The 24361-nt window shown below is 33.4% G+C and overlaps 2 protein-coding genes and 2 long non-coding RNA genes across 7 annotated transcripts; 2 read left to right on the top strand and 2 right to left on the bottom strand.

Annotated features, from left to right (window-relative positions):
- Nucleotides 1-606: 606 nt before the first annotated feature.
- Nucleotides 607-12598, bottom strand: LOC100740483 (adenylate cyclase type 2). 4 transcript variants are annotated; one of them, XM_003484672.3, is made up of 20 exons: nucleotides 12491-12598; nucleotides 8207-8341; nucleotides 7387-7607; nucleotides 6557-6713; nucleotides 6139-6288; nucleotides 5945-6066; nucleotides 5616-5863; nucleotides 5179-5528; nucleotides 4726-5006; nucleotides 4465-4641; nucleotides 4209-4389; nucleotides 4043-4126; nucleotides 3866-3964; nucleotides 3619-3762; nucleotides 3435-3530; nucleotides 3227-3350; nucleotides 2942-3151; nucleotides 2683-2863; nucleotides 2475-2610; nucleotides 607-2400 (listed from the first exon to the last, which is right to left on the bottom strand). In XM_003484672.3, exons 1-20 carry the CDS (start codon nucleotides 12596-12598, stop codon nucleotides 2236-2238), a joined length of 3369 nt encoding a protein of 1122 aa, XP_003484720.1. In that variant the 3' UTR covers nucleotides 607-2235. The 4 variants fall into 4 exon arrangements, with proteins under 4 accessions (XP_003484720.1, XP_024220655.1, XP_012238001.1 ...); XM_024364887.2 differs by lacking the exon at nucleotides 12491-12598 and adding an exon at nucleotides 9872-10008 and having other exon boundaries at nucleotides 2236-2400; XM_012382578.3 differs by lacking the exon at nucleotides 12491-12598 and adding an exon at nucleotides 9614-9754 and having other exon boundaries at nucleotides 2236-2400.
- Nucleotides 6586-9957, top strand: LOC117151214. Its single transcript, XR_004460972.1, has 2 exons — nucleotides 6586-6711; nucleotides 9327-9957. It is a non-coding gene; the product is annotated as an uncharacterized LOC117151214 (long non-coding RNA).
- LOC112212138 lies at nucleotides 10185-11417 on the top strand. Its single transcript, XR_002945928.2, has 2 exons — nucleotides 10185-10277; nucleotides 11082-11417. It is a non-coding gene; the product is annotated as an uncharacterized LOC112212138 (long non-coding RNA).
- A 5566-nt stretch (nucleotides 12599-18164) lies between the features above and the next one.
- LOC100740364 (importin-4) lies at nucleotides 18165-24361 on the bottom strand. Its single transcript, XM_003484671.4, has 15 exons — nucleotides 24196-24361; nucleotides 23737-23823; nucleotides 23558-23665; nucleotides 23337-23489; nucleotides 23090-23275; nucleotides 22719-23013; nucleotides 22486-22643; nucleotides 21810-22407; nucleotides 21505-21740; nucleotides 21209-21420; nucleotides 20797-21137; nucleotides 20556-20731; nucleotides 20269-20471; nucleotides 19865-20175; nucleotides 18165-19767 (listed from the first exon to the last, which is right to left on the bottom strand). The coding sequence occupies exons 1-15, from the start codon at nucleotides 24247-24249 to the stop codon at nucleotides 19643-19645; spliced, it is 3243 nt and encodes a 1080-aa protein (XP_003484719.1). The 5' UTR covers nucleotides 24250-24361; the 3' UTR covers nucleotides 18165-19642.

The following is a 24361-nucleotide window of genomic DNA, read 5'->3' as shown; positions in this document are numbered from 1 at the left end:
AATTAATGAATCGTATAAAACGTATGTTATTACTACTATGCTTTTTAACCCTTTTATGGATGGAGGAATTAGTTTTTCTACTAATTAGAACTTATTAATAATTACTAAAAAATATTGTTACTATAAGTTAATTAAAATTTAATTTTATAAATATCTATAGTCCGATCCTACTGTGGAAAACTGTCCTCGTAGATTTTAAAAATGAAAAGTCGAACGCGATAACCGTAAGAAAATCTTAAAAACTGCTATATAAAAATGTAAGAATATTAAGGGTTGGTATCAAAGAAATTGATTTAATAAAATAGATGCATGACCTCTTTAATATTCTTTGTATTGAAATGAAAAACTTCTTATACAGTTGATAATTAGTAATTTCCGTTTTAATAAAAATATCTCCTAATTATACTGTTGCTATGGGTAATATTCTTTATCTCAAGATCTCGTTCCGACAGAAATAGAAAACTATAGTGCTAAAAAACTAAGAATATGTATGACTATAAAAAAATAATAAACGAAGAAAAAAGAACAATAGAACGGGGTAAGATATCACGAGATTAAAAACTTATATAAGGGAAAACTATAATACAATAGAGATATAAAGAGTTCAATATTAAGAGTTTTATTGGATTGTATATATAGATATCTGTTATAATGCTCTTTTACGTTTGTTTGTTTATAAATTACGTTTGCACCTTGTGTATGTAGTAATAAATACTTTATTTCAATCACATTGGTCGTTATTTTTAATATTTAAAAAATATATACAAAAATATTTACAAAGAAAGAAAGCAGCGTTTGTCACGCTAATAATATAGTCGATAGAAAAATAAATTCATAGTTCTACTTATAACCAGGATGGGGAGCTCAGTTTATAAAATGTGTGGTTCATAAATTAAGGAAGAAATGATATATTTAAAAAATTGCCGTATCTGTTCTACTGGAACGATTCGTAAAGCGAACATAATGATTTGGGCATAGTTCGTAGGCATTATTGTAAAAATCCATTGATATTACGTGACAAGAATTATTTTTACTTATTCATTAAACACGAATCTCTTATGTGTTTAGATTCGCGATTTGCGGGGCGACTTTATATTTCTATTAACCATTTTGCTTAGTCGCTAAAAAGCAATAACCTTTATATAATGAAAATTCCACCCCGATTTGTTTAATTACTTATTAAGAATTTTCACAAAATATTTAAGCTATGCCTGGAAACAAATTAATAATGAGGTTGTGATATCATCGCATGATCGTATTTAAACGAAAATTTAGTGTTCGACATAAATGAAATAGAACTTAAAGCTGTCCAGGTATTTCAAGGCTGAGTTTTGAAACTTATGAACATCTTTGATATTATGAAATGTTTTTAGCTTTACAGTGAACATCGTGAAAATACGTTTATAAGTACATCAATTTTCAAAACATTCGCCCATTGTCATGACCCTGGAAAAACCTATGTCAATAAATATTTCAAACTAGCTACCTTTTTGTTAATCAGATGCGGAGCATTGTATGTACATTTAACATACAGCTAAAGAACATCATTATCATTCGCATGCATCAATATAAATAAAATGTTATATTCTTGTCCTTTTGATTATCTTTCGAATTGTCATTTGCAAAGAGTCACTCTTGAAAATATTTTTATCATCAATTACAAGACCTTCATACTTTCAATGGGTTGTGCATTGTTTAGGATAGCGTTTTCCAAGATCACCATTTGGAAATTATTTTACTTATTTACAATATGAATATTCAAATGGCCGAATGAAATAAAGTATAGCGTTAATAGATTTTCACGTAAAACATCTTTCACGTAAATGAATTTGTTTACAAATTGGAAAACGCTAATAGAAGATATTTCAAATGTATACTACTATGTATAAAGCTGTTTTTACATATATAATGATCATGTAAAATCATTTTCAATTTCTCTATGTAAAAAAATGCTATTAAAATTATCATCTTCGATTTGTAATAATGATGCATATATCATTTTGTCGATAATCGGCCTTATGGCATATAATTGTAAACATACTTCACACGTGTAATCGATTGAATAATTTGAGGTATTCCACATAGTGACGCAGTCATTGATTGCGTTCTTTTCCCTCGATTCTTTGGTCTTTTAAATTTTCTTTGGTTTTTCTCTTGTGTCTCTATATGTTCACTTAGATACCTAATATCTCACTTTTCACATTATGACCACAATAATTGATCAGAGCGTTTCGATCACAGACTAGTCTCCTCGATAGAATCCGCTCTTTGAAGTTGTCGGTTATCGTCGATACCAACAAAGTATGTTGTAACGAATCCTTTCGGTTTGACATACGTTTCTCCTCGAAGGTGACACTTAACATCTTGCTGTTCAAGAACAGCTGCAGTCTCTGCCGTAACCTATGTAAATGATCGTTATCCAAATCGAATAAAAAAATATACTTCTTTAAGCTAAAATTTAGTTTTAATCGAACCTGTATTTTTCCTGGAACACCTGTCGTATCCATTCTCGATGCCATGTTCACAGCATCACCCCAGATATCATACAATGGCTTTTGAGCGCCTACTACTCCTGCTGTTACTTCGCCATGTGATATTCCAATTCTTAGTCTGAAAAAATATTTTATTTTCATAAACAATTCAGATAAATGAATACAGATTTATACAGACATAAATATGTACCTATAAGGTTTCGACGTGTAAAAAGATTTCCTCTTCAATTTATCTAGTACTGCCATCATCTCGGCTGCGAACTGAGCCATAACTTTTACCACATTGTCATTGAAATTTTCCTCGCTTACTGTGCTACGCATCGAATCTCGTCGACCGGCTTCTAATCCACAAGCTGCCATATAGGTGGTACCTAAGACAATCGTAACGTTCTTCCATTATGTCTTTACAACGCGTTTTAAAAATTCTTATTTTCGTTCTATTCATTTACCAGCAATTTTGATTTTCTCAATTCGACAAACGTAGCATGGCTCAAATAATAATTTGTCAAATTCACATATGATCTCATTTAGATCTGCCAGAGTATTACTTCCATCAATGGATACATCCGTTAATGAAGCAAACATGACGGCCACGTTATTATGAGCTTCGTGATAGGGCTCGTTTTCTTCTGTTCTGTTCATGTTCAAATAGAACTCCGCTACATAAAATTTATACGTGATATAATTACGATCGTAATTGATTGCATTTTCATATTACTTAAAAATTAACATACCAACATGTTCTGGTAAAATATTACGGAGTAGAAGTTTATTAGCGTTCCTCGTATGAAATGCTTCATCTTGTTCCTTGGTCAATTGACGTTTCCATAAGTAGTCCAATCTGCTCAGATATTCTGCCTGAATAAATTTTTACTCGAGTTAATATATACGAGCAGTGTATTATTGAAGAAATAATGCTCTTGTCAATTTAAATACGCTCACCTGACGATCTATGAGATGCAACGAAAAGGCAAGGAAAACTATGCTTAAAATGTGAGCCAGTCTTGGTTCTAAATATGGATTCCATCTTTCGCCTGACTGTGAAAAAAATTGCAAATAAAAAAGACCTGCCACTAATTCACTTACAAATACCTTAACAAATTAAAAAAACTCTGATTAGAATTACCTGGAACAAATTTGAACGATACACCCAAACATTCCACGAATAAAATATCACTATTACGATGCCTATTACTAACTTTAGGATATAGTGGAGTCTCAAAAACAGAAAGCTTGTCAGAATTGCCAAGGAGCAAGTTTGCGTCATTTGCTAGAAATAGTCGTTGAATGAAATTAAAAACATTGTTTGATGTTCTGGAAAGTTAAGCTAATAGAGAATCTACAGCATACAAGTACCTACTAAACAATCTTACCCAAGGTGTAGCCACACAATCAAGTTTCGTACCATCAGGATCCAACACGCTGGATGTTATATTATTACTTGCAAGCTCATTCACATTTTTGCATTCAAACTAAAATTATATAACAATTGAATACTTTAATTAATAATCTAATGTTTAACATAGTATATATGTATACTGTCAACCTACAATCATGTCAAACATGGCGCACGTTGCTAGCATTATCGTTATTACCAAGTATAGCACTGTCCTGAGGAATGCACTCCAAACAACCTACAGTATAGTGTAAAAAATATAATATAATACTCAATACTATAAAAATCACATGAGAGATGAGATATACAAGAATATTAACCTTTATGCTAGTTTGATATAGAAAACATAATAATTTATTGCGAGGATGCGGTATATGTCCTTCATGTTCATCATGTGGGTCCTTATATCGGTTCCACGCGAAGTGCATCCAAGCTATCGGCAGTAAAGCAATCAAAAATAATATCGCTGTCGCGTAACTAATCGTTGTGCTCAAATGCCACCTATAAATTAGAGTGTTGAAAACGTTCTCAATCTTATTCGTATAAATAATAAATATTCTTGCAAGGAAAACGTACTTAGAAAGAGAAAATGTAGGCACCAGGTAAATGAGTCCCATAAAAATCAGAACGAAAACAGCGGAACCGATATAAAATTTGAACAGTGGGTCTGGTTCTTTCAGAAACGGTATCTCCCAATTCCATTGTTGAAATGTTAAAAATATTGGATTCATCTCTTCCCACTTGCACCATTGCCTAGAAAATCATCAAAAAAATTCATCTTCAACTTTATATAGAACGCGTCAGAGTTGCTGAATGAATCAGAAATCGAGTACTTACTTCCACTTGGTGAGAGGCATTTTCTTAATAGCATTCTCCATCTCCGCATCTGCGGCTTTGAGCATCAGATGATAATCTCGCAAACAGGAGTCCATAAAGTGTGTACGTCGTCTGCAAGAGCCGGCGAACATATCAACGTGATTATTTATAGTAGCAGTAAGCCGTCTACTGCTTCTTGAGGCAGCGTTAGTAACGCTGCTTCGTACGTAGAATCTCACGTAATGCTTGTTGGACACCGGAGGGGTGCTTGGAGGCATGACTGTCAAGGTGTTCTCGCTGTTCTGCAACATGGTTCGCCTGTCAACGATGCGAAACCCTCGACGGAAGTTCGTTCAACGATTAAGAAGATATTGTCAGTGGCGTAGGAATTTGTTCGAACGTTGTTAAGTGTAAACAAATTTTTCATTCACATTCGCTTACCACGGGCTTCCTACGCCACTGGGAAATACGCACCTGCGTAGACGGAGGGTCTGGAGTCGAAGGTGTTATCAAGTAACTTCGAATTCCGTATTTCTTGAGAACCTCGTCATTCAAGGACTCCACAGGAACACAATCATATTCGTTAGCGTTCACGAGGTCTAATGTTTGCTGTGTGACATGAACCTTTCCGGGTTTTCCTGTTTGCTCCATTTTGTTAGCTATAACGACGTCGCGTGACCAGACATCATACTGCCACTTGTTGTTACCCAGGATTCCCGATATTATGTTGCCCGAGTGAACTCCTATTCTCATATTTACATCCACACCGCTCTCGCGACGTACTTTTGCTCTCACATCTTTGATGATCTTTATCATATCAAGGCCTAATTAATTAAGCTTTATTAAATTTCTAAGAAGTGAAAGTGGTAAGAATGGATAAGAATATACATATTTTAAAATAAATAATTTACCTAAATCTACGCAGTTTTTTGCATGCTGAGAATTCGGAGTTGGTACTCCGCTTACGCAATAGTAACAGTCACCTAAGAATTTGATACGTAGAACATTATGCCTTTCGGAAGCCTCATCAAAACTACCGAACAAATCGTTCAATGTCTCTACTAATTTTCGTACGGGCAATGTCACGGTTAGTCCAGAAAAATTCACCACGTCGGCATATAAAATGCTTACGTTGTTGTGCGTTTCGACGCATAAATCACTAAAAACCAATGAATAATACTTGTTGCAAGTTTGAAGTCTTTGCGATAAAAGATATTTACTTATTATGGAATAAACATACTTGTGAGGACGTCCTTTGGGAGGAGGTTTTTTATGTTCTTCTATAAATCTAAAAATGTCCCTAAAATCTTTCTTTATCTTTGCAGCAATATGTTGAGGCAATATACTCCGCGTAAGTTGCTCCTGAAAATTGTTATTCGTTTTTATGAGAAAATACTTAATCACGTTCTAAGAAACTCGTTTATAGAAACATACTTCCTGATCTTTCTCATAATTCAACCGCAGTGTCGATTCCACACACTTGCGGTGATCTAGGAACGATCGTCTGATAACAATTTCATTCATAAATCTGAAGTACAATCCAAGACCATTTACGCAAGCAAAGTATATAGTGTCTGTAACGATCTGAAATATTTATAAATCAAATTAAAATATTGCAATAGAAAATTTTTCGATAACTCAAGAGAATAAAATAATTTTAAAAAATGTAGCTCTTTATACTTTGATTTTAACTGTTGTTCTGTGAAAGATACCAAGACCTATCTTTCAAAATGACAAATTCATTCTGTCAGCTCATTATTTAATCATTCCGAACAGTCTGCTATTTGAAGATACATTTATACAGTTTTTAACGATCCGACGTCAATAAGCAGCAAACGTATGATATTTTTACCTTTGTGCTATAATCGAATGTGTTTCTGTAAGTGATTAACAAGAGAGTGGCTAGGTAACATATGGTAGCCGTGATCCCGAGTACGAAAGCGTGTAGATTCTCCGTAAGAGGCAGGAAAACGTAACACGCCAGGAGCGCGTGAGTCGCGTACGCAGGTCTGCAAAAAAAACAAACACAATCACATGTATATAGACGAAACGCATATAAAAGTTCATGGTTGTGCATTCATTAGCAGCAAAGGTAAAACGCAATTAACTGATCGCTAAATGGAATCTGCTAATGAGAATTGCACATTAGCTTAATCCTGGTATCGATTACTAATTATATTCATTCTCAAATCCTCAAACGGATACGTACAACAATAAAAGAAACAAATTAGAACTAAAAAAAAAAAACGGAGGGCAAGAAATAAACGATGCAAGGTATCAAGATATAACGCCAGCGACTTCATTAACTCGATCTGGGTGGAATAATGAAAAGATAACAATTTATGATACTAGCCAAGCTTTCTTATCTGTTCTGGAACATCTATTTTTAACACAAAAAATCATTACGATTTACCGATAATTTAAAGATAAACGAGGATACGACCGCCTAGGGAATTATCTCATGGAACCTCTTACAAAATGTTTCGCGCAACGAGATTAACATCAATTTTGTCGATCTTTCGCAATTATTATACATACTAACAGTTTTGAGGAAGTAAATCCAAAGTACGAGTTACAGAAAGCCGACTGTACCAATGAGAAAACCGAAGGTTGTGAATAATAATTAAACGGTGGCCTTGTCATGATTAGCCGGGAACTTCCCCGTTTTCTTATCGGCGTTACCTTATCGGTGGTATGTCGTCGTTATAGAGGAGGGTGTAGTACAAGGGAACGGCCAAGTCACCGACTACCAGTAGCACTACGATCAAGCAGGACAACATGACCGGTAAATAGGTGTTCCTAGCGATAATTTTCGACCTGAACGAGATCGCGATTAGCGGGCATAGTAGCGCGCTCACCAGATTGCAGATCACCACATCCGGCACACAATTCTCTATGCTGACCTACGAAAAAGTAGAGTAAATTTAGTGTCTCTTCTTTTGTCTCTCTCGCTTTCTAAATACTTAAAGCCCAACTGTACTTTTAGCTTTACCGATTAATTTCTACGTAATTTGAATGTATCCCGTGCGTGACTATTATTAGGAATAAAACTGGCCACTCCTTACCAATGAAGATTATCGATTCACTAAGAACTACAATTGTGACCCGAGTATACAGAAGTAATTGTAATTGCACGATATTTGCAATGCTATTGATGGAATTTAGAGGAAAATCTAAATCGGATAAGTTGCAGTTTTTAGTACGCCTTCTTTTTTTAGTGTGAAAAATGAGTAATATATGGAAAATTAAGTATCGTTGTTTTTCTATCAACATTATGTTTTAATAAGTAAGATATTTTACAGATACTAGAATCAATTGTTTGTAGAAGATTTTAATCATTATTTGAAATAATTTGTATTGCGATAATCTAATTAAAGACGAAAGGGGAAGTTTTAATTAATAGGATATATTCTTCATAGTGTAGAGCGGTTCCTCGATAACAACTGGATACGTAGCTTCGAAACGGAGCGCCCTATTGTTTCATATTCTGTTTCTCACTTACCATTGTAACCAGAATCAAACAATACGTGATTCCGAGGGCCAATTGCAAGAGTACGAAGAGCGACAGATAACCATACTGAATCCTCCTTTGGTAAACCGTGAATAGCTTCTCTAGGCCCTTGTATTTGAACTGTTTCTGAAAGTGAAAGCTCACATCAGATTATGTATTCGGTGTGTGGCCGAACGATTGTTTGAGCTTTCTAAATAAGCTAACCATTATCACCGTCAACGCAACGATATTTTATCAATAATTATCTAATTAATTTTCTAACGTTTTTATAATAAAAATTGATGATAAAACTATGCATCGTCGAAATTTAAAAAACAAGGTACATCATTATTGATAAGACGATATTTTATCGATAGCGATCTGATTAATTTTCTAACATTATTATAGAAATAAGACTTGATAGCAAAAATTATGATTTGTCCAAAAGAAAACATGACTGTTTCTTTAAAAAGCATCGTTTGCAAAAGAGAGTATATTACATTTAAGTTAAAAATAATGATTAATAACTGAAATAGCTGCAAGTACGCGATATACATTTTGCAATGCATTCCATCGACTTTCACCCGCGATCATTTAAATTTAACGCCTGATATAGTACATGATTGCCTCGTTAGCTTCCCAATGACTCAGAAATTGAAGTTCCTTAGAATTCGACTAATTAAAGTTATTAACAATAACGATCAAGAAACCAAAGTAAATGTGCAGAGATAGAAGAAGCGGGAACGATAATTAGTAAGTATTCGAACGGTTGCAAATGTTCCATTCCTGTCAAGTGTTTGTATAAAATGAGACTCGTCTGTGTATTTACAATGAATGAGCAAATACACGGCAAAAGAAAGAAAAATACTTAAGATCGAGGAGATTATCGATTTTAAGGAAAACTCGTTTTATGTTGTTCTAATATAAAACCAGTTAAAGTACATTAGTAGCAGCGACACTTTTTACGCAGATGAGTATAGCATTCAACGCATAAATCTTACAATTAGAATCACACGTGTTTGCCACATAGATCTTTCGAAGAACGTGACTTTTATATATGTACCTATACGCAATTACATATCATTTAGTGAAGACCAGTAATGGAAATCTCACACGATTCTTATTCTCTTAGTAAACATACATTGAGACACAAATGAAGAGAGACCACAGTAAAATTCCAGTCCTGGAAAAATACAAGAAAGATCCTTCGATGTTACCTACGCTCGGACCGATATGGAATCACATGTAACTGCGTCACAGAAGAAACACAGCATCGCGAGATACTAACTTAAAAAGGTGTTTAAAAATCTATAGCAAACACAAGTAACGATATTACAAACTAAAGATACTAAAGATAAATAATAAACTATCGGAATTTGATTAACCATCTTTAAAATAAGTCACTATATAAAATCACACCTTTCTGTCAAAATGGTACTTCCTCTTCCTTTCGTTTTATCAAACAGGACAGTATCTTAAATCAATTCTAAACTTTCTCAACTTGTAATTTTATATTCCAAGAACTTGCTATATATAAATAGTGGTTTCACGCGACACGATTAAATAGTATATATCCTTTTATGAAGAAAGAAACTATTATTCGATATCGAACGGAAACCACAATAGCCACAGTAGCCACAATTTCATTGATGGAAGAGTCAAAAAACTCGGCGTTACCAACGTGCGCGTATCTCCGACAGTCACCGGCTGTCTGATGTAAAATCACGGTAGCTGACGTGAATTATGCGGCTCGTAAAGCACGATAAAAATCGTAGCGGGTATCGCGGAGCGCAGCCGCGCCTCCGCACGATACGGCGTGGGTCTCCTTTTCACGGTTTCCTGCCGCAGGAAAGCGACGATGCCAGGCGAAACTCTCGAGGCTCTCTCCACCGGGAAACGAACGAGTTCCCGTCTACATTTCGCGCGTGCGTTTTCGTATCCCGCGAACCTTTCGTCCGGTCCGGCGAATATTGATCTTCAATCTCTCGGGCCCGACCACCTTTTTCTCTGTCCCTATTCTCCTTGTGTGTAATCGTCATAACATTGCTGTCTCCGTTTCTCGATCACAGTATCTAAATTGATTGTGAGTTAGCAGTATATATATAGTCGATATAGGCAATATGTTTGTGAGGATTTTAGCGAATATACCTATTGCTATCTTTAATCACAATGTGCTGTTTATTATTTTGACACATCTGAGAAAACTGAAGTTTTGCTATTCTTTTGTAGTATTTTTGTTTTGTGTTTTCTTTGTTCAATTAAATTTTTAGCGGCTTATATAATATATCTTTGCTTAATAGAAAAGTTAAATTAAAAGTGAAGTTAAAAAGTAAATAATCGTTTCTAGGATTATCATAAATTAACAAAGATTCAGTATATCGTTAGTTGTTCTTAGAATTATTTCAATAGTATCTTAAGAGAACATTTCAGTCTGTAAATCAATTGAAGTTTCTGTAATTGGTATTTCGCGTAAGTTAACAGGAAGTACTAAGTGAATTAAGAATCATTTTTGAAAAAATTTCCAAATAAAAACAGTGTTCCAGTATGGGAGTCGTTGTGATTCCAAGTTTCATTTTTGGGCACAAAATATAATATACTAGACAAGGACGACATAAATCTTAGATATAATCGATATTGCGTGAAGGGATTGGAGAGATCAGAAAATATTTAGCATTCCAGTGGCAGCGAGATTAGAACTTTCGATAACGTTGCTCGTCGATAACGCGACCATCGTAAACTGTTTTGGAAGTTAGCAAGAATATAAGACCGCTTAGAAAAGATAATCGTGTACTTGTTTATGAACTAAATTCCTTAATATATGATAGATGTATGTACTTACATATATCTTCTAGATTGACGGGAAATGAAATAGTTTTTCTATTTGAAGGATACGAAGACGAAGATAGATAACGAAAAATGATATCATCTTTGATATTCCTATATCATTCAACGAGGAAATGTTTTAATGATTGCCAGGAAAATGGCGTCAGTTTGGAAACTCGCAACACTTCGATATCAAACGCTTCCTCGCATCATTGAATTACCACGAAGGACGTGATCCAGATTGAATAAATTTTTCTCTATTGCGATTATCAAAGGCAGTTGTTGATATAAGCTCGATGATATTGTAACAAATAAACTGTTCGAACGATCGTTCGCCATGAAAAAATCCAACTTTTTCTTGTAATCAATAGAATGAGAAAAAACATGATATAACATCGGACTACTCTTTAATTTTTAGCGTTAGCGATTGCATGCAGTTGAAAAGTTATCGAGACCCGTCTTCAATAGATAAAGCCAACGATAGTCAGTCGCAATTTCACGGAAATCTTGGCGACATTACTAGATAGTGATTTTTCGCGTTCACTAATGCTTCCGTGGCCTTCTCCTTTCATCCTAATGTCATCCTTATAATTCAATTATCGTACGCGTCGGAAATGTTTTGCAAAATGTATGAAACACGGCTAAGCAGGCGGAAATGTTTACTTATGACTAGAATGATACGGAAATAAGACGAATTATCTTTTGGTCGAAGTACATATATCGACTTCGAGCCGAATGCTATTACGTGAAAATACATTAGATTAAATTCGTTGCTCTCTAATTATCTCGTTTATATCGCGAATATAATCATCAGCGACTACGAAACAATATTTCACAAACATTTTTCAGACGCGAATGAAATTAATAGAATTTTCTAGAAATGTCCTTCCACGGGACTTTAATATCCATCCGTTGAATTCTAATGAAGCTCACGAGTAACTCTACTCGGTTTAATTCATGCGCGTATCAGCTTCACACACTGATATATATGATACTACCGTCGTAATTGAAATATATGATTGAAACGTATGATTAAATACGTGTATGTATTCCTTTTCTGATAAAAAAGAATTCATTTATAATTCTAATTAGGATCGCTCGCTTATTATGCAGTGAAATGTTTAATCGCAGAGTAAACAACGCGTTTAACCCTTTCGTTCCAAGTGGTAGACATAAATATTTTAAATTACTAGAAAACTAGGAGGAATATTATGTTACTCCACGATTTTGTGCTATCGTCTTCAAGCTAATTACCAATATACAGACAATGCACATTTGCACATGTTACGACTAAATAGATAACCGTTTCAAAACAGCTGATTTTTGTCTTATCTTCGATTTGGGAGAAAATATTTGTATTCGGAGATGAAAGAGTTAGACGGAGTTGTTTTCGTTCTAGGATATTCGATATTTCTTGCGACGTTTGAACGTTACCGGTCACGATCACGATCAGCAAACAATTGTTGCACTCACTCGCAAACTGGAGCAGGTCCACTCGTCGAGGCTATTCGGGGAGACGATTCGGCCATCGCCCATGTGCAGAGAATTCAAGGATGCACGAGTGACCAGACCCACGTCCATTTTCCTCGAGAGATTGTTCTCGAGTCCTGTTCCTTCTTTTCTGCCAATCAAAGAGACACAATCGACGACGATGACCAGGACGACGGCGACGACAAGGGCAACGACAACGACGACAACGACAACGACAACAACGACCACACAGTTGTTCGATCCATCGCGGCTACAATCCACGATCCGACTGATCGTATGTGAAAATGACTCACCCTGAATCGACTCTCGGCTCACTGGCCGTGTGCTTCGTGTTCTATCGTGCTATTCGTGTCGCCTCTAAAGTACTACCGCGTTATACGGTTATGTCGTTTTATCGTGATAAGGGAAATGGGCCACTCTAAACGCTGGCTTCCCTTCTCTGTCTATAACATTTCCCTCTTCGACTCCGTGGACGTTTAACGAACGCGTGGTCACGCTTTTCCGAGCTTTCAGCCTTTCAGAGGCGCATACGAGCACGTGATGCCTCGCTGCCAAAGCGATAAAGCCACTTGCCCGTTGTCCGAGATCACGCTCGTGATTTCATTCCGCCGGTTTGTCCTTTTAAGCCGCACGACCGATGTTCGTCGGATTCGTTAGTCGGGTTCCTTTCGATTCCGCGAAACCTCCTACGTTCGTCGTTTATAATTCACATGTGCTTGTCCGGCGATCGTTCACCACTGAAAATAAAATGATAGATTCGTGTGAGTGTCTCTGTAAGAATGTAAGGTCGTTTAACAAAGAGATCGTTAGTGAAATATCATGGATCATACAGTGCTATTTTAAATAAGCGTAAACGTAGAGTGCACGTGAATTAAATGCAAGAAAGATTGAGAAGAGTAACATAGACATGTGTTTGCTTTAATGGTATCCATTATCGTGATAGGCAACTTTCTCTGTCAGATTCACGCTCGATGCATCTTCATTAGAAGCGACTCGTGATTAGGAAGAATGAAAGATCCTTTCGAAATTTTATCGAGCTCGTTTCATCGAGACTCGTTCCATATTATCATTTATCCTTGATTGATCTCGATCCTCGGTCGATAATCAGGTAGTCTCCTGGTATACATATATACTGAGAACTTGATCACCTGATTGTGACGCAGGTTTTGTACAGAGGTACGCAACTGATGCGAAGTTTTATGTTTATTTTCTTCTATCGTGTAATACATAATTTCCCTACTCCAACGACATTTTAAAACTACTCTTCAACAGCTTCACTGATAATCTTAAATCTATTGTAATATTCGTCAATCTGCAGAAAGAAAAGAAAAAATTATTTAACAGTAAATGTATAGATAGAATCGATTCATCTCGTATTAGTATATACTTATTGGCGCGAAAATGATATTTGCGAGCAACAGTTCGGTCATTGCGTTTGTTACCTCACGCTTGAGTATTCCTTGCCGCCGGAAATAATACATGCATCTATGAGTTAAATTTCTACCGAGAACTGTGAATACGCATATTTTAATTTGCATCGAGTCATTTAAGAAATGACACAGTCTTATTTTAAACTACTTGCAAAGGTAAATACAGAATATGTATATATAACCTTGACTAACAAATTTGTGATTTTCGAAGCTGCAAAGAGATGAATGAAGACACTAAAAATACCAGCCATAAGAATATTTAAAATATCATAATGCTTTGAAATATATTAAAACTTTCAACTACAATTGAAAATATTCAGCCTCTAAATCTCTAATAAAAATTTACACTTGGGAATATTGATTAATTATTAATTGTTAATTGATTAATACAAACTATGTAGCATACTTGATAGAAACAGCAGTTATGGAGCGTCAAACGATAATTAAAGTATTAAAACGATAATAATTAATGTCCAGACTCGTACAAAAGTCTCCAAGTGCAGATACAACAGATCTACTCATATACGTGCGAAGAATTGCAAATCATGCATGCTGATTCAAAAACTCGACGACCTCCCACCGCGTCTACAACAAGTCAGACCGTCAGACGTCTTTTAATCGTCGTGTCTTAATTACATCCTGCTCTCGTTCCTTCGCATGTGAGCGAAGCCGTGGACGCTTCACGTAGCCCTTCGAGTCGTTTCAACGACCAAATCCAATCGATTCATTAAATAAATGACGGTAGAAGAAAGGATACAATTAGCTTGTTAGTCAAGCAGGATGTTTTCCGCACTAACAAATAAACCACGAAGGAACGAATCGATTATTATACCGTTCAAGACAGCTAGGAAATTATTTGCTCAAATGACTTCATCAGTGGGTAAGAATTCGATGCTTAAAGAGCTCCAGTATTCTATACAGGTAATCACCAAATACATATAATCTAACATAAAATATTGTGTACAAATATATTTTTTACAATGATTTATAAACATAGCTACCTAATCCTCCTTTTCGAATGGAATCTGCATAATAATTGCGAAAAAGCGAAGTTAGTGATCGTGTAGACTGTGATCTTTCATCGATCATACTTTTGTCAGAAACATCGACTATTGTTAGATTATTAGTCGGATAATCGAGCAATCGACTGAGTCATGCTATTGATTTCAGTTTGTAATTACAGCGTTAAAAAAAGAACGGTGTCTTTGTAATTTTATGACAGGATAAAAAGCTGTTACGACACCATCCGTGAAGATAATCAGTTCGTTTGTTCATCCTGCAATCCAAGAGGATCGAGCATCGATAACCGGTGAAACTGCATTGTTGAAGATCCTTTATTCATGTGTAAATATTTACACCAATATGATGTGCAAAATAGAATATAAAGCTCCGTACATAAGATGCATAATGAAAGAAAGAAGTGTGCACGATGATCAAGTATGGCAGCAATATATCCAACGAAATATTCTACACCCCTAATAAATTAGATAAAAATAGATAAATAATTTGAACATGCACGGACCTTCAGAATAACTACTAGAGTATTATGACAGCTTTTTTTTATATTTAAGTAACAAGTAATAAAATTAATATGATCGATGATCACTTACCAATGTCATTAGAACGATATCTCCCTATGATTCTAATTTCCGCCAAACTATCCAGTATAGTAGCAGACGATGTACACGTTTCCACTATTTAGACACGTTGCTCGGACAATTCATCGATGGATCACACGATTTAACCGCGTTGAGCCGCCGCGCGCAATAAACCACTTTCGTCTGACGAAACTTTCCACTAGCGATATCTCCATGAAGCATGGTAAGCTCGGCAGGTACACAGTCGGGCCACGGACATGGGTCGTACACCTACGACTCCTTTTCGATTCGAGTCATGGTGGAGAACCCAAGGACACAAACCAGCATCAAGCACTCGATATGCGTGCACGTATAAGGTGTCCAAGAATTTCAGTACTCTCCGGATTTATGTATCTACTTCGATGCCTTGTTGTTAATTACTCCTTACAATACGTTCCTTTATGATCTATTTCTTATATGAGTTGCCTAAAAGTCATATTAATTAACTCCATAAATTGATAAGTACAAAGATAAGAATTTATGCTTATTTGCGCCACTTTCCTACGGCAAACAAGCTTATGGAAATACATAATTTGTTCCTTCGAGTCGTTTAATATTAATCATGTATCTAGGTAGTCAAATTGAGAAACTTAGAAAAGATGAAGTTGGTTAGTTCGACTTCTGCAAAGCTTGTATATTTATTATATATAAATCTATTATATATTATATATGTATGGTAATCATTGTAAGAATGAGAATATTGATTCATTACAAGATTTCTCATGAAATCATTGAGATTTAAAAATTCCAGTTTAAAAGATTGCATTTTGTATGAAGTATGAATTTGTCTGTTTTCGATCAATAAGTCAGGATTTGAGTACAGATCGAATATTTTAGCGTACATATAAATAGATGATGATATCGGAGTGTAGTTATTTGTAGACCAATCGATATTTCAATTTTGAATATCCACTTCTGAAAATTCTTCCCGCCCGTTCATCGATGCATTGTATCGCGAACGAAATCTACGCTTACGCAACTGGCAGAGCAGGCATTCTTATGCTTTCTAAACACGAGAAACATTGTTACAATTAGTCTGAATTCAAGGAATACTACATTCAAGAAAAGGATAACATTTATGGAAAGTTTAAGTTACACGTAGTAACGTAGTAACATGTATGCTCATTTTGCCAAACAGGTTGACACCACAAAACAAAAAATATAAAAATTGATGAAATTATATGAGATAAGTATCAATCTAGTGCTTTGGTATTAAAACTTCAAAAATTTCAGAAAGTGAAGTTAACCACTTTGGCTTATGATGTACATATACAAGTCAACAAAAGCATATTAGAATTTTAATACACCGTGTACGTAGGTGCGTATACCTGTGGGTACGCACACAGTTAATTCATCGATGACTAACACACTCGGCTCAATGGCATGAAAAGAACCTCGATAACACTTTATGACTTCCGTCGTCTCACTACACGAAGGTCGTCGTTCGACAAGTTTGTGTGTCAAACCGATATATAAAAACGAGACATCATCTGATTGTGAAAATCGTTATGACAATATATGAAACACTTTCTTAAAACGAGTTGCACCCTTTATAGGAAATACAGTCGGAGACAAAAATTAATGCACAGATGGTGAAAGTAAGTATCAATGAAGTTTAATGAAACTAGTGCTATTGTTATACATACTTAAGGCTTATCTATTATATGCCGTTATAGTACGTAGATTATTTAGTAAATAACTTAAATTAATATTTACATTTTTGTGTAAACAAGCAAAACATTTAACAACACATCATTGATACATATTTCCACTATTTGTTCACTTATTTTTGTTTTCGATTATATGTTTTATATTTCAATTTCGATTCTCGTTTTAGGGATCGTTTCGATTCTCGTTTTATGGATCGTTTTGATTTTCTTTTTAGGGATCGTTTCGATTCTCGTTTTAGCGATCATTTCGATCACATACAAATCGATTTGATCGATAATGATATATTTTTGCTTCTTGGGATAAGTACGTATATTTAATCATTATTGAAATTATTTTGTTATACATATACTGAGTTTTTTATATATAAAATATCTACTAATAAAAACAGAATGTAATAGATAGATAAAAATTAAAAGAATAAATAAATAATAAGTAAATAATAAAAAATACGATACCTGTATTATGATCCAACTCATGTAATGTTTGTCTATGCAATCGTATACGTATCATTAAACATAGATATATATATCTATGTACGTACGTAAAAGTAATATTTTTGTTTAACGAATATGCAAAAAATTGTATATTCTAGTTTCTCCAACAGACTATTTTTCAAGAAGATGGGCGTCATCGTAGAATATTTTAATTTTGAAGCACATGTATATAACTGTGGATCGTAATCCAATATTTCTATCAATTTCTATCTGTGTTATTAATCCATAGGTGAACAATAATTTCCTACTTCGATTTCTGGCAATCTATTTTATCAATAACAACGATCTCTATTAGATTCCCAAACCTTCGATTTGTAATTGTGTACTTTTTATATTAAAAAACTTGAGTAATAACACTAACGATTTAGAGAACTTTTTAAACGGAAAAGAAAGATTATAATTTAAAAAATTCAATTATAGTTCATGTTGTTAAGAATCATCAATTTTTATCCAATTAAAAATTGCCATTCATTTCTTTCGCGGTTACAATTCCGTTTAGGATTTCGTACTCATATTTCCCACACAAGTATTAATTTAATGTATATATCATAATGTACATATGTATAATACTTCATCAATATAATATACAAACAAACATATACATACAAACTTTTTTCCACTTAACACTATACAGTGGTGAACATTGAAATGCTAATAATTCGCCATTAACATGATTCTCTCCCTAATCTTTGCACAAATATACCATAATTATATCTTATACTTTTTATACATTGAAATAGTATGTGATAAATTAACAAGACGAATATTTGATAATTTTATGAGGATACAACGGCCCGTTAAGTTATCTCGTACTCTTAAATAAAGTATTAATAATGTGATAAATTTAACGTCTACTATAATTTTGACAATATATGTTACTGACTGCAACGTTCATTCGCTATATTTATATATTTTTAATTAATTTAAATGAATATAAAGTTATTCACAATAGTAAAACATTTCGACCAATTGTAGTAGTACAAACATAATAAGCATGTATAATCACATGTTTGCCTCAATAAACAACGCAATAAATCTTCTGTCTTCTGTTAATGACTCATAATAGCAATATCGAAGAAATTTTTAACTCTTTAATAAATATGAACTTCGATAAAATTAAATGGAAATTTATATAGTTTAATAATTATATAATTAAAAAAATAAAAAACCTGTTTGTAAAATCAATGTAGTGCAACGGTTTTATTTTTCAAATGATACATTTGTGTTCAATGTATACACATAATGCTTCATGCTATATGCACCACTCTTGATTAGAAACAAACAGAACGCAATAACAAATGGTTCGGTTCTAGGTATATATAACAGCTCTAAAACTTAGTTTCCAACAAGTAGATGTGCAATAAATTAATTCTTTTAATTATTCTGATTATATTTTTATATCAAGTTAATTTGTGGAATTCAATACTTATTATTCAATAAGTCTGCTTGTATTTATAAAAAAGAAATTAAGAAAGAAAAAAATTGTGTAGACTAGAATTTAATATATGTTGTCTAGAAAAAGGAAGAAGTATTTCCATACTAGGTGTATTTCTCTGTAAAATCATACAGTATTACAAAATATGAGCACCAAAAGCTTTAATAGTATACTGTTACTATTGATGTGATTAATTGCACTTATTGACTGTTTGATATTATATAAAAAGAAATATAATTTCCATAATTATGATGTTTATAAATAATAGACACTGTATGGATGTATATAAAATTGTTAACTAGTATAACTAGTATTGAAATCTTCAATTCATTAGATATAACTTAAAAACATGAGATATATGGCGCATATCACTTCCGTTGATATGCAAATGTCTTCATCTATCAGTCTGAATGTTTGTTGCAATCCGGAACAACCAAAAACAATAGTTTTCGAATCCATGTTGGAACCTAAGAAAATATGTACTGAATGTTCGTGACAATTTCCGCTGAAAGATCGACAAGCACGGAATTCCATTCATCTGGAAAGTCCCGCTGGGCAGATTTAACGAACTCCACAACAATACTTTTCGCTTCTGCATAAAAAACAAATATAACATAATTTAATATATATTACGATAATTTCATAATATTTTACTGCGTAGAATAATAAAAAAACATAGCATAGCATACCATCATCTGTAGTTCTGTTTTCATGTAATACGCTGACTGCAACTCTGAGTAATATGTTCATGTATGACCGTAAAATGGGATGACCAGCTTGATATAATGTTAATATACTTCTAAAAACCGCCTTATTCTCTTCAAAATCTTCTTTTAGTGGCAACTGCTTAACAAAAATTGGAAATACTTGATCAAGTGGCACGTTCATATAATTAACGATGATAAGCCGTGCAATTGCTCCAACTATATTATCACGTGCTCCTGCATGTGATTCTTTATAAATCGCATTTGACAAAACTGTTAAAATATCGGGAAAATGCCTATTAAATTGTTGTTAAGAAAAAAAGAAAATTGTATAAAATATTATAATAATGATATATTAGATAATTAGATAAGATATATTAGAAGGATACATATAAGCATTGCTATGCAATGCAAGTTCGCCAATTCCATATATTGCGTTATTTCGAACTTCAGCGTTTGGATCATCTACAAGTTTCAAAAATGTAGGAAGCAGGATATGTATGAAATTAGACGTTTGTTGTTTAAGGGCTGTAAAACATTCTGAGATTGTACCAACTGCAAAAGATCTTTGAGCTTCTGATTTGTTTTTTTTCTGAAAAGATTGTTTAATTTTTAAATTATGATATAACAATTTATATTAATAAGTGCATATCTGAAAATAGAAAGAGTCATGTACCAATCTTTCTAAGAGCATTGGCAACACAGCTTGAAAATAATGCCCAAAGTCTTCTGGTGGGACTACTTTTCCAAAATTACAAAATACATCACCCGCACATTCAACTAATAATTCATCCTGTTCAGCTTCAATATCTAAGTCTTCTGCTTCTTCTTGATCTTGACATTCCGTTTTTCCTGTCAAAAACAATTTTCTTTGTATAGTTGAAATAACAAAAATATAATCTACATTGAGTCTTTACCTAACATGACATCAGTGACACAATTCATAATAGCCTCTTTATGACCTTCTCCGATAAGAACATCTGATTTTATTTCTTTCAGAAGTTCTGCATAAGCATCTAAGCCACTAATAGCTACTGTTCGTTCATCACCCAATCTTATCAATTCAGACAATTTTGGAATAAATACAGAAAGAGCTTTTAATAATGCTTGTTTTCCTTCGTTAGTATTAATATCTGAAAAACTAAAACAAAACTGTAGAATGGCATCAATGACAGCTTTACGAATATCTTCTTGTGGATAATTGATTAATTTGAATGTTTCCTCAAAAGATTTTTCGAGATATGGCAGAAACGCTTCTCTAAAACAAAAAATATGAAACTATTAGAAAAAAATATAAGATCAAATATGAGAAAATATTAAATATTTTACCCTGTATTTTCCGCAATTTCTTTTAAGGCTAGAATTGCTTCTTCTTTTTCTTCAATGTATGCATTCTCAACACTATAACCCGCCACATCATCGTCATCATTATCTTCTTCATTATCTGTATTTTCAATATCTTCTTCATCATTTTCATTTTCATTTTCACTAAGGTCATCATAAACCGGAAAGGCAGAAGTTTCGTCCTCCTTAAAATGAGGCTGTCAAAAATAGAACGGTATAAGCATGAATATAATTAATTTGTTTTTCCTCATATATACATATTTCACAATTTGCTTGCATACCACTATGCCTTCTGAACTTTGTATGCTTGTAATCATATACTCAATGATTTCTGGTAAAGCACTTGCTATTTCTTTTTTCATTATCGTACTAATTGATGCAAACAATCCATAAATTGACTTTTTCAAATCCGGATCTTCTGTTTCTTTCAATAACTTCATTCCGAAGTTAAGAGACCTACCAGCCAAAGGTGCAAAATTTTTATCACCTATTGTTCTTGCGATTACTCCAAGGGTATCTGCAATATCAATTAAATATTAATGTCATTGATAAAAATTACATGAAGTTTAAATGTTCTTATTCATACCAACTGCTTGCACTTGAAGACACATAGTTTCTTCTATTTGTTTTTCTGAAAGATAACCATCGAGAATAGTAATGATTTTTTCAAAATATGGTAGCATGTGCTCTTTACTCGCCATAGCAGCTGAACCTATGGCGCTCAGGGCAAGTTCTGTAACATGGACTGGAGTATCCGTACTCAAAATTTCAAAGAGTCTTTCCATTAAAGTTGGTAAATATGGTAAAAGACTTTCATTCAAATTTTCACAAAACATTTCCAATGCATAAAACATACGATCAACCGATGGTGGTTCTTTCTTTTCTTGCTTAATATGCGTGCATATTTGACCAAGATATTCGAATAATACTGGTAATAATTCGGATGAGTATTGAGAAATATTTGGCTGTAAGTGTTCAGAAAACTGCCCAAGAGCAAAGAGTGCAGCATTACGCACTACCGGAATGGGATCACTAATTCCTTGACAAGTGCAACGTAAGAAGGATTCGAGATATTTAGTGCGGATATATTCTGAACAACCTTCTGCTAATACCGCCATTGCTAAGTATGATGCTTTCTTTGCATATATATCTGTACCTTGCAGGCTAGGTTCTATGTATTGCAACTATAAAAATAATAAAAGAATAAAATATTAGATATATTTTACAAAACAAAAAATTGTTACAAATATTTTAAGTCATACCAGTTGTGGAATTAGCTTCTCTGGGGGTAAATGAAGTGCAAGTAAATCTAAAGTTTGAGTAGCACATGTTATAGGAGTATTGTCTTCATTATCACCACTGAAGTAAACCTCATCATTGTCATCCTCAGCTTGTGTGGACATAAGATTAAATAACATATCTATAAAATTGAATTCATAAAATATATATTATCATACAAGCAAAAATGTTTGTTTACAATGTAAACACATTTTACCTAAAATTGGTTCAACAAGTTTATGTTTGATTATGGCTTTCTTTTTTGTTTTAACTAACCAACCAATAAAACTAACTGCTTTAACTCTGAGGGCATCATCTAATGCTTTGTTACCACCAATAGCAAGGCACATAGTAACAAGAGCTTTGACATGTGGTGCTATCACAGCAATTGCATTTTCACATAATTCATCTAATAATTCAAAACATTGAATAGCTTTATCTTCATGAGAAGTAGTAAGAGATTGAATTGTGGTCATTATTTGTGGCATCATTTGATGATAAGCATTTACCATCTATAGAAATTGTTTGTCATTAGATATAATTTTCTGTACTTTCAATCAATATTTAATTATTATATATACAACTCACCGTTTGATTGCCTTCAACTAAGGGAACAAGACTCTGCATTATTTTTAAAATATAATATGCTACAGGATTTCCCAAATCTTGTAAACTATTTAATGTTTGTCCCAAAAGAATTGCAAGTGATGCAGCATGTGTAAGATAGGCATCAGGTGCAATTTCAGTCATAATAGACAAGGTATATGTTCCCAACTATAACAAAATTATATATTACGATCTTACAATATATAAAGTAATTATTATCATTTCATACCTCTTTATTTATTAAATTTTCACTAGTAATCAGTTGCTGTACAAATTGCAAAACTTCTGGCCATTCATTATTAGGCAATTCATGTTTTACAATTGTGCCTATCAACTGTGCAATCGCATTCTTTACCATTTTTTCTGGTTCATTAACTAATGCCTAAAAAATAAAAAAATTATATTTGTTTTCATTAAAATAATATATGTTCCAAAATAATAGTTTCTTACCTGCAAAATTACTGTCTTAAATTCATTGCGTATATGTTGTGGTAATTTCAACCAATGTTTCCCTTTAGCGTAACGCTTCCTTAGCAATATAGCTGCATATTGCCTTACCTAAACATAGATAATTCTTTGTTATGAAACATGGCAGAAATAAAACATTTGTAGGAATCAAAAATAAAAACCTGTGAATTTGTTGACGATACAATAAGTTGACATAATGCTGGTGTACTTTCTGGCTTCTTGAAAGCTTCTCTAAGTTCTGCAGTTCCCTGCAAATATTGTATCAATATATTATCTTATATATCTACTTATGTGATGTAGATATTAATGACTTTGAAAGATATACTAATTAGCAAAGTGTATGCTCATCCTTATTTAATAAAGAAACTGAAGAAGTACATGACATGCATATTAAAACACTAATGATAGCAAGAAAAATGAAGACATAAGAAATAAAATGCATGGTCACTTGTGTAAAACAATTTATAAGACAGAAGTAGTTATTTTTGTTAAAATATTAAATATAGATCAAGTAAAATATTTCGATCTTCTGCTTTAAATGGTTAGCAATAGAAGCAAACACGTGTTTCGAACATTACAAAGTTTCCTTTTTTTATTACACGTCATTTCACTAAATATACCTGCTGAATAGATGTGTTATCTGCTACAAGTAACTTTAGTAATATCTCCTCCATTATTAGTTTAAAATTAGTAAACAAAATATAGATTTGGCAGTATTTCCGAACAAAGTAGCCGGCTGTCTATTACCGCTTTTCTGACCTGTTGGTGACGTAGTGACGTCTTTAT

Source organism: Bombus impatiens, unplaced genomic scaffold (genome assembly GCF_000188095.3).
Source record: "Bombus impatiens unplaced genomic scaffold, BIMP_2.2 scf_0019, whole genome shotgun sequence".
Classification (NCBI taxonomy): domain Eukaryota; kingdom Metazoa; phylum Arthropoda; class Insecta; order Hymenoptera; family Apidae; genus Bombus; species Bombus impatiens.
The sequence above is the reverse complement of the archived record's forward strand: the minus strand, read 5'-3'. Positions and strand labels throughout refer to the sequence as shown.

Coding starts and splice junctions, on each gene's coding strand:
- LOC100740483 (XM_003484672.3), bottom strand. CDS start 12,598: ATGGACGTGGGTCTGGTCACTCGTGCATCCTTGAATTCTCTGCACATG. Junction 5,864..5,944: donor CCCAAAGGACGTCCTCACAA/GTATGTTTATTC, acceptor ATTGGTTTTTAG/TGATTTATGCGTCGAAACGC. Junction 3,763..3,865: donor ATTGTGTGGCTACACCTTGG/GTAAGATTGTTT, acceptor GACTATTTCTAG/CAAATGACGCAAACTTGCTC.
- LOC100740364 (XM_003484671.4), bottom strand. CDS start 24,249: ATGGAGGAGATATTACTAAAGTTACTTGTAGCAGATAACACATCTATT. Junction 23,824..24,195: donor ATAACACATCTATTCAGCAG/GTATATTTAGTG, acceptor CAATATTTGCAG/GGAACTGCAGAACTTAGAGA. Junction 23,490..23,557: donor TTAAGACAGTAATTTTGCAG/GTAAGAAACTAT, acceptor TTTATTTTTTAG/GCATTAGTTAATGAACCAGA.